Raw genomic sequence first — 10,883 nt, 5'->3', positions numbered from 1 at the left:
ACTGTTGATTGTTGCTTTTTTTTTTTAGCTTAATTTAATAATGGTTATTTTCTCAAGTATGGTCACAACAGATTAGATGTGTTGACAAGAAGCTGGTGTATAATGGAGTATAATTCTCCTGCTCCTTGTTTTCTCTCTTCTACTGCAAATGCATATTTATTCTCTCTGTTAAGTTGACAGCAACAATACAGATGACTGTCCATCCAGGTATTGTCAGTGGCAACTGGAAACATCCAGCTGTGTGGCCTAGTCAGCAGAAAAAAAAGACAATTATGCATCAGAATAGATGCCGTATTTGGTCTGCCTGAGCTCATCAGGGTTAATAAACAGAAGATTAAAAAGTCATGGATGACATCTGTTACTGGATCTGAGTTAAGGTCCTACATAGTGCCCAGTTATCTGTGTGATTTCAGATTTCTATGTCAGTCATGTCTTTGTGCTCATGCAAATAATGGCGATCTTCAGAAAAATCCAGTAAGCCAACTCTCTTGAGAATTGATAATATTAAGATGTATAATTTTTTCCTGTTAGCCTGAGATTGTCCAGGTGGCTACTAGAAGCCCTCAATGTTCACACTAACAATTGTAATAACATACCAGGGGATGTAACACAAATAATAGACAGAACATTGCCCAATAAAATTGTATTTAAATATTAATATTTATATTATTTTTGTGACTAATAAAACTATTTTTTTTAAAGAGAGCACACATTTTTGATAGCTTATGATTTGATTGTATGTATATATCGCCTGAAATTCTATTAAAAAATAAAAGCTTACTATTATTAAATTTAGATTTGTGTATATTGATGCTGTGGAAAACAATAATACATTTGAAAAGTTCCAATCTGGTTTTTGTCAGCACCACAGCACTGAGACAGCCCTTCTCAAAGTCACTGACCTTTTAATGAATGCCGATGCAGGGATGTGTTCAGTTCTTGTGCTGCCTTTGACACAATTGATTATGGCATTCTTATAGATAGACCAAGGAACTGGGTGGACATATCTGGCACTGCACTAGGCTGGTTCTCATCTTATTTGTCCAATAGGAAATTCTGTGTCACCATTAATAACTACATGTCATCCTTTTCCCATATCAAGTACGGTGTGCCTCAAGGTTCAGTTCTGGGACCAATACTGTTCTCCTTATACATGCTTCCCTTGGGTGATGTCATCCGCAGACATTGCATTTCTTTTCATTTTTATGTGGATGACGCACAGTTGTACCTCCCTGTCAAGCCCACTGACCTTAAACTGCTGAGTTCTCTGCAGGACTGCCTGTCTGACATAAAAAACTGGATGTCAATACATTTTCTACAGCTCAACTCAAATAAAACTGAAATCCCAACATATCACAAAACAAATATTGTCATCTACTGGCTACCTGCCACAACATACCAAGAAATCTTGGTGTCCTGTTTGATAGCGATTTATGTTTTGAGCAACATATCACTAAGCTTGTCCAATCATGTTTTTATCACCTCAGAAACATTGCAAAAATTCGATCTATTTTAAATCTTAGTGAACTGTTGTACATGCTTTTATCTCCTCACACCATTATTTTTGTAACAGCCTGTTCACTTGTCTTAATCAAAAAACTCTGAAACGACTGCAGACTGTATAGAACCCAGCTGCTAGGCTTTTAACCAGGACCAAGAAGTACGACCACATCACACCTGTTTTAGCCTCTTTACATTGGCTCCCTGTTTGTTTTAGGAGTGTTTTTAAGATCTTATTGATTACTTTTAAGGCTCTCCATGGCCTGGCTCCAGATTATATTTTAGACCTTTTAATCCCTTATGAACCTTCACATAGTTTGAGATCTTCGGGCAGGGGTCTTCTGTCTGTTCCTGAGTCCAGGATGAAAACTAAGGGGGGACAGAGCTTTTGCCACCAGGGCCCCGAGGCTCTGGAACAACTTGCCCAACTTGTCTGAGTCAGTGTCTTCTTTTAAGTCTTTTTTCAAAACGCATTTTTATCGGAAAGCATATCCTGATCTTACCTGAGCAGTCTGTTTATTTTATTAGTTTTTATGTATTTTATCATTCACTGTGTATTTTATTTCTCTCTCTGTGAAGCACTTTGTACTTTGTTTTGATAAGTGCGGTATAAATAAAGTTTATTATTATTATTATTATTATTAAACGTACATAATAATATATATGGTTTGTAGTATAAAATTGTTAAATTTTACTATAAATGTTGTCACTGAATCAAAATAAAATGTTCTGAAAACAGAGAGAATCATCAGTATCCGGTCAATGAACTCACGCAGCTGGCGTGAACGAGCACGTATGGCGCTCGCGTTCACGTACGACCTTGTTTTTGTTGATGTTTAATTTGAGTGCGGCTGCGCGCTGCTCAATGCTTTCGCCGTTGCTGACGCGACTTGGCAGGGAAAAAAAAGAGTGTGTGAACCGTCTGGCAGCAGCTAGCGACTCTGTCGAAACTGAATAGGTTGTACGGCCTGAATGTAACATTAGTATTATTTGGGAGCCTAGGCGGCAAGCTAACGATAGTAATCCAGCGACTAACCAACCTCTCCCGTATGTGATCGCCCTTCCTCGTCATCGGACGCTGCCAGAGAGGGCCAAGGAACAAAATAGCATATCGCCATTATATGATCCAGTGTCCAGCGTCACTTTTACCCTCCATGTGGGTGAGGGAGCTGTGTGTATCAGATTATGGCGAGAAAAACAGTTAGCAGGAAAAGGAAGGCAGGAGAGCCCAAGGACCAACAACAGGTAGGCGGAAACCGGTGCGGATCCATATTAGCTAGCTAGTCAGTTATGTTAGCATGCTAATTAGCACTGGGCTATGGGCTAGCCAGGTTTAGCTGATATAAGCTACGTCAGACGCAAAATATTGATGACATTTTAACAGATTTACCACTACAATATATTACACTATATAGACAGAATATTCTCCGTAAAATCACAAGTGTGGTCTTGTTTAAACTATAATACAGCGTGTTTCTGTTTGAAAATCAGTAACGTTACCCGCTAATGTTAGCATGGCGTTAGCCAACGGAAGTCCGTTATCAAAACGTTAACTAACAGTTAGTTATTTAGCTAACTTACATACAGACAAACCGTAGATTGGCTTGTCCAAGATAATGAAATGGAGATTTTGCCGAATTGACAGACGACGTTTCTCATCAACACGAAGATCTTTACTATACAAGAAACCCTGAGCCCAGTTCTTGACGCCACAAAATATGCTTGGACTGAAATCAGAATTTGGTTAGCAGTATCACTAGCTTTGCATAAAAAATATTGTGCTTTACTGCATTGTATGTCAACAATGTCAAGGCATATTTCGGGCATGTGGGACCACCGTCATTCACCTGTAGAATTAAACCGCATCCATATTAACAGACCCATTTTTCAGTCTATTAATCACTCACAGCAGACAAAACTATGAAAGACTACAAGAAAAAACCCCAACAGATAGCACCACAGATTCCTTTGAGATCCGGGGAATATAAATACTTATTGTGTTGTTGTTGTTTTTCTCTCCGGCCCAGGACTGTTGCACAACTTATAATGGGTATCAGTAATTAGGCCAGCATTAATAATCAACAAGACAATCAACAGTAATATTTTTACTTTTATTGTGATGCAAATTCAGATGCTTCTGGTAATTTCGGTGTGAGCAATCAAAAGAGTTAGAACAAAAATATAACAAGTACTAGATGCCTCACACAACAATGATTTGAATTAGTCTTTACCTCTGTCAGAGGGGAATGTTGTTCTGGGACCCCTGAATGTTTCCAAACTTCTATGTACCCTGCATTGTTTAATCAGCTTTAAAATGAAAGAAAAGTCATCCATCTGATGATGTCTTCATTTGATTACAAAACTAGCTGTTCTTCCAGTTTCTGTGTTACCTCTTTCAATTGTAAGGATTCCCAGATAATATTATTTTACCATTTTGACAAATTGCAATTATTTTGCAATAATAGTGTATTAGCTGTTGCAGTGTACTTAAATATCTCTATAAAACCAATTCAAAATGATAGACTGACACAAAAACTGAAATATCATTTTTAAAAGCTGTGCTGTGAACTGAGGTTGTAAATTGTGAAATGTGAACCAAGTTTGATTTTCATACGGCCATAAAAGTCAAAGGTTAAATGGATGTATTGACAGACGGACCAAAATGGGACTGGCATGACCGATGTGACTCGGCCTATACGCTTTTTAGCATGTTTGTGAGTGCATGTGTGTGAAAGACATTTTGTTGTGTTCCTGACCAATGATAATGCAGTCAGTCATTCTTCTTCTTCTGTGTGCACTAGGCCTGTATTAACCCAGCCTGATGGAGTGTGGATGACAGTGTATGTGTGTGTTTTTACTGTACTACTCCCATGTTCTACTAAGGCTCTTAAATCTGTACCAGCAAGAAACAGATATGTGTCCACAGTCCTCTGGAGGATGGGTATGGCTCAGCACAGACAATTTGTGATATTGAAATAGGGATTAAGAAAACTGAAAAAGATTTGATGCAATTAGATAATATTATTTTAAGACTTATTTAATTTCTTTATTCATATTATTAACTTAATTGTAGGCTAACTTCTCCAAAATTGTATGTAATACATCATTATTGATTTTGGAAAGTCGTGTGCTTTTCCTACAGAAAATCTTCAGGCGCTTGACCTTTTCTGACCTTTTTTCTCTCTTTTTTTTTCCTCAGCTGGGCTGGTGTCAGGCACCACACAAGCGGAGTCGTGATTCTTGTTCATCACGTCATGCCCAGCAGTGGTGGTGCAGTCGGCGCTCAGTGGTATGTGCCCTCCGGGGGCGGGAGTTCAGACCTCAACAGCAGCACGAGTTGCGGCTCCAGCGGAGCCTCCGGGGCTTTGCAGCCGGAAGGCTACCTGGCATCCTCAAGGAGAGGGAGTTCTCTCTGGGGCGACTCAACAAGGTGTTTGCTTCACAGTGGCTCAACCACCGGCAGGTGGTGTGTGGGACCAAGTGCAACACGGTGAGATGTCATTTTGTTACTAACCTGCATTTATTGGTTAGTTAATCTGAGAGTACGATCACTTAATCGGTAAGATTACATGGACTCACATAATTTGATTATAAACAGAGAAAGGTAATTCTTAGATTATTGTAACTGTCGTGTAAACACCATAACCAGGTTGAATGGCTGAAGGTTGATATCAGAGTATATTACAAGTAACAGTCTTTCAAATGACTTTGTTGTTTTGATTCAGTAAGGTCACAAAAGTCTAGCAGGGTTTCAAGTGTCTTCAGATCTAGTTCATAAGTGACGTTAAGATCACCAGGCAGAGTAGTGCACCACCCCCAGTTTAGCATTATTGTACCTTCAAGAGAGTCAGTCATTATTTATTGACCTCAAAAAGAAAATAAATTCAACATCCAATAGGATTCCACAATTTTTACATGCAGAGTTGCTTTGGTTTATTGTTTTGAATAGTAAATGCACACTAATATCATGCACTAGCATTTCCAGAAAAGAACCATGTTGAACTTTCTATCATGCAGAGGGGTCAGCATGTGTTCATTCAATAACACATTATAACATTTGGGTAATATCCATGATTTTGTTAATTAAAGGTTTCTATTTGGTGAATATTGTCAGATCACTGGTCTCTGTCACACACGCACACTAACACTTATCTGAACAGTTCTGGCTCAGGATCCATCTTTGTTTTAACTCCTGAACCTGGTGGGCTAAGCAGATGTCTTTCTGTCCTTTTACCTGCAGCTTTTTGTAGCTGATGTCCTGACGGGGCAGATAACACGCATTCCCATGCTGAAGGACAGGGAGTGTCAGGGTGGAGGCTCTGGGGTGGTGGGGCCAGTGGTGGCGGGGCGGCATTTCCACCCCACAGGAGCCTCTCGTTCCCGGCTGGACCAGCAGGGCTGTGGGATCCACGCGATTGAACTCAACCCCTCCAGAACACTGCTAGCCACCGGTGGAGACAACCCCAACAGCCTGGCCATCTACCAACTGCCCACACTGGACCCTGTTTGTGTTGGAGATGTAAGTGGTTTGGATCTGTTTGGGTTTACTGACATCCAGTTATGGCTTATGGTTGCTGATGCACTCTTGGCCCGCTGTAATTCATTCGGTTTTAATTCTTTCAAACTATATTGAACTGTCCGAACACCAGCCACAATGTTTGAGTCCTGTAAGTATGGCTTTTCCATGGAGGGTTTGTTGTACTACTCGTTCAATATTATAATTAATTTGATCCAAGAGTGAAATATATCCAGAACTGTTGGAATGATTGCCACAGATTTTATGGTCCCCAAAGGACGAATCCTAATGACTTTTGTGATTCCCTGACTTTTGATCAAATGTCACAAAATTCAACATTTTCCACTTGTTCAATACTTTTCACGACAAGACAACAAAACACTAGTGAACAAGTGATTGAATCCCATCAGCCTCAGCTGTAGCCCCCTCCTTTCAACAAGAAACTGGCAACATGAACACAGTGTGGTAACATGCTAACTGTAATGCAGATTTTCATTCCAGACAAAGACTAAACCATGCCGTTTCGAAATACTGCAATTTTATTACCATGATGTATATTTGGTAATAAAAGGTTGTGTAACTAGTTGATTTGCTTTTACATAGTAGCCATTTGTTTTTCAGGATGGTCACAATGACTGGATCTTCTCCATAGCATGGATCAGTGACAACATGGCAGTTTCTGGTGAGCAAGCTGTATGATTGAACACTGCTGTGTGAGCAGTGAGCAGTACATGCCTGCACATGTCCTTTTTTTATGAAGTTTTACAATTCCAAGTCATTGCCCTCTACATACCATGACGACAATCCTGTTTGTTTGTCCCTTTTTGTATGCAGTTAGTAGAAACATAAATAGTCTAGGCTGTAATCTGCTTATGTCTTATATGTTGAAATTCCTAGGTTCCAGAGATGGCTCAATGGGCCTGTGGGAGGTGACAGAGGAAGTAATGAGCCAAGCAGAGCGCAGTCAGAATGAGGAGTCAGTACCCTCCTACGCCCACATCTCCCACCGTGCCCTCAAGGACATCCCAAAGGAGTACACCAACCCATACAACTGTAAAGTCCGTGCTCTGGCCTTCAACAATAACCACAATGTAAGGTTCATCGTAACGCACCTGTTGGGAAACCACGTGATTGTGTTGTCAGTGAAATATTTCTGCCAGTTTTCAGGACAACACAGAATATTTAAAAAAAAAAAAAAAAAAAAAAAAAAAAAAAGATAATTTGAGCTCAAACTTTGAGCTTAATGTCATTTTAATTACTCCATTCATCGCTTGTGCCGTGAGCGACAAATGTAAACACCTCACTGAGCAAGCAACAAGCGGAAGCTGTGTATTTACCCATATTTTATGCCATATTTGGGGAAGAAAGATACATACTAAGCACACAGATGGACAGCAGAGGAGTAAATTTGAAAACCAGCATTCAGTCTGAACACTGTGTTGTTTCTGGGTTCTGCCTCCACACACCTCGGCTTCAGTCATTTTACGTCTGTCCTCCCATGTTGTTTTTCCCTTTTCAGGAACTGGGTGCTGTGTCTTTGGATGGCTATTTCCACCTCTGGAAAGCTGAGCACAATTTGTGTAAGGTAAATCACAATATATAGTTTGACTAATAATCATGTGATGCATTTCCTCTGTATGCTTCATACTAGGGTGATACATTCAACAAATCATGAACGGGGTGATTCTGTACAATGCCAGTTAAGTTTGATATGAGATCAGTTGCCCGCCTTACACTTTTCACACCTGTGTGTTCAAACAATACGAAGGACTGTTCTTGATCTTCATTTCTTCAGTGTTGACAGCTAAAATCTTACTTCCCATTTAACATTATATGGTGTTTCCCTCTAGATACTGTCTACCAAGCTGCCTCACTGCAAAGAGAATGTGTGTCTGGCATATGGACAGGACTGGTCGGTGTACGCTGTGGGTTCTCAGGCCCATGTTTCCTTCCTGGACCCACGGCAGCCTACACACAGCATCAAGTCCGTCAATTCCAGAGAGAGAGGAAGCGGTAAGGGATCTGTAAACATCTAAAAGAAGCTAATAGCACATGCGGAGAGCAGCTGGCCTCCTTAAACTGCTTCATGAAGATGTTTGCAAGTTAAATACTTTTCCCAGTTGGTTAAAAGAAATGAATGAATAAGCCATATTATAAAAGCACAACAGTTGTGGCTATAATGTAATTTCTCTATTTCTAAAGTATGTGTCAGAGCCATGTGTGGGGTGGGGTGATCCTGAAATTCGCGAAGGACTCAGCTTTTAAGTTGCATAGCACAAAAAAAAGCGGGGATGGTTAATGTTTACTTTTGAGTAGCTTGCATTTAACACGTCTGTGTCTGTGCAGGGATCCGTTCAGTGAGTTTCTATGAGCACATTGTGACAGTGGGCACAGGCCAAGGTTCTCTTCTCTTCTACGACATCCGGGCCCAGAGATTCCTGGAGAACCCTTTGAATCCAGCCGGGGGGTACCGCAAGTGCCCAGGAGATGGCATCCTCAAGCTCACTACAGGGAAAGGCTGGCTGGTACACACATTTTTGTTTTTGTCGATTTGTCTTCATTCTTTCAAAAAATGTTATTGAAGTACTAAACTCGAGTTGGCCCGACACAAATGTTATAGAATTGTAGTTGTAGTTTACGTGCGTTTTCATAACTTTTCCTTTCTTCTCTCCTCACCCATAACCTCCCTCGCCAACTCTTCGTTTTTGCTTTCAGAATCACGATGAGACGTGGAGGAGTTACTTCTCGGACATTCATTCCTTCCCCAACGCGGTGTACACCCACTGCTATGACGACTCTGGCACCAAGCTGTTTGTAGCAGGTGGACCACTCTGTTCTGGCCTGCACGGCAACTACGCAGGACTGTGGAGCTAGCCTCTTCGTCTCCTCCATCGCTCTATCACTACATCCTCGTCCAGATTTTTACTTCACCAGTCCCTCCATCCCTCTCCCTCTTCAAGTCTGTTGACACCACTGTCTTTGGTATTCCTCTTGCTCATTGAATTGTCACTCTGTTTTGCTCACACATGGACTCAGGAGCATGACCTTGCCCCCACCATATCACAGCTATATTGTTGTTGTGTATCTTTGTGTCCACCATTACACTATCCCCTCTCCTCCAATTATTCCTTTGCTCCTCCCACCTCAGCTACTCGGTTTTTTATATGAAAATGTACCAACAATTAACTAGTAGTTTTCTCAAGAGCTGCGAAGTCTACCACTAAGGAACTCAGAAGAGTTTTGAGAAACATTAAGATTAAAGTAATACATATTCTCATCATTTAAAACATTTACATCCAACCCGCAGGGATTAGGCTGTGGTCTTTTGCTGGCTTGTTTTTGTTTGTAAGGATAGTGTTTACTGCTGCTTCCTCTGTGATAAATGACAGTGTCCTTGTGAAATACCTGTGGAATTTTCTCCCAAAAGTTCCTTTTCATTCTCTCACTGAAATGGGTGGCAATAAAAGAGAGGGGGAGAGAGAGAGGGAGAGCGGGAGATGGACTGAAGAGACAATACTGTTTGAAGGACTGAACCAGAGTGCAGTTTGACGTTTGACAGAGAGTATTTACTGGTTGGAACAGCCCGTCCTGTCCATCAACAATCACAAAGAACTTCTCTCTTCTCCTGTAAAATGAAGAAGCCAATCAAAATGGGACTTTGTGTTTATATTTTTCTCACTGAGATGATGTAAAGGAGAAACATTAAGATTGCTAAATGCAGTGTTGTTGTTCTGCTATGAATTATTCCCAACAAATGCGTATTTTATTTTTTGACTGTGTGATTTGACAGGCACACCCCTGCTGATATTCTAATTTGCTTTGTTTGTATTTATTTTCCCGTTTCTCTGCCACCTTTTTTCGGTTGGTCAGGGGTGTTTATATCTGCTTCTTTTGAAGGATATATTGTCTTTTTGCCCTTTGCTTAAGTTCCTCTTCTCTTTGACCAGAATGCTTTCAGTGGATTTGTCCACTGGTGGCTTTCAAATCCAGATCTATAACCGCTCTGGTGTTACTAGAGAATTTACCCTAAGATTTTAAGTTTTGGTGGCAAGTATCATCAAATCTGATGATTGATAGGTAGAGGAGCCTTTAATTACTGGATTCTGGGGCTCCTCCACAGGAACTGGGGAGAAGATCGTTAGTAGCTCACGTTGATCTTCTCAACCATCCAGCAAAAAGGATGCAAGGAGAACGAATGAGAATTTTTGGACTCTACCCTGGAGTTAGATGCTGCAGGCACATACATTTTGTTGTCACAGTTGTAAAGCTTTCTTTTTTCCCTCTTTTTTTTTTGTACCGAGGAGTGAGTGATTCTACTCTTTTCCTTGTTCGGTAGAGGCAGGGTAGGCTTAAGTTACGTTTTTGCCTTCCTCAAGTCTTTCTGTGAAAGACTGCCACAGGCGATCATAGTTTTCCTTTTCTACATGGAACTTTTCTCCAGTTTTCATGATAATGACCGATTGAAAAGAGAAACCCCAATTACGACCACAAATTGAACAAATAACCAACACTTTTAAAGTGTATTTTATATATAAATGTGTATATGTATGTGTAAAATACATAGGGACAATTGCATACATTTTTATGTATATGTCTGAGGAAGTGTGTGGATTGATCTGTCTACTTGGTGATGCCCTGTTTTTTTATACATGCCTCATGAATGTTTTTACAAATGACTGAATCTGAGGATATTGTAAGATATGAACATCTGAAAAAAACAAGCTATTAAATCTTTAAAAAGAGTAAATAATAAAAATAAAATGTATATTGATGTAACGTTTCTTTTTTTTCTTTATCCATTTTTTTTCCTCTTGTGAGGTAAAATAGGTCACTGCTAATCTAGATGTTGCCATTAGTGACATCCAAA

General features: G+C 40.2%; 1 protein-coding gene across 2 annotated transcripts; it reads left to right on the top strand.

The window, feature by feature from the left end:
• Nucleotides 1–2,309: 2,309 nt before the first annotated feature.
• Nucleotides 2,310–10,787, top strand: dcaf12 (DDB1 and CUL4 associated factor 12). Of its 2 annotated transcripts, none has more exons than XM_044176022.1 (9): nucleotides 2,310–2,745; nucleotides 4,700–4,990; nucleotides 5,741–6,019; nucleotides 6,638–6,698; nucleotides 6,914–7,107; nucleotides 7,536–7,601; nucleotides 7,867–8,029; nucleotides 8,363–8,541; nucleotides 8,732–10,787. In XM_044176022.1, the coding sequence occupies exons 1-9, from the start codon at nucleotides 2,686–2,688 to the stop codon at nucleotides 8,888–8,890; spliced, it is 1,452 nt and encodes a 483-aa protein (XP_044031957.1). In that variant the 5' UTR covers nucleotides 2,310–2,685; the 3' UTR covers nucleotides 8,891–10,787. The 2 variants fall into 2 exon arrangements, with proteins under 2 accessions (XP_044031957.1, XP_044031947.1); XM_044176012.1 differs by lacking the exon at nucleotides 2,310–2,745 and adding an exon at nucleotides 4,302–4,441.
• The last annotated feature ends 96 nt before the right edge of the window (nucleotides 10,788–10,883 follow it).

This window comes from Siniperca chuatsi, linkage group LG2, assembly GCF_020085105.1.
Source record: "Siniperca chuatsi isolate FFG_IHB_CAS linkage group LG2, ASM2008510v1, whole genome shotgun sequence".
Taxonomy (NCBI): Eukaryota; Metazoa; Chordata; class Actinopteri; order Centrarchiformes; family Sinipercidae; genus Siniperca; species Siniperca chuatsi.
This window is presented reverse-complemented; position numbering and strand designations above follow the sequence as displayed.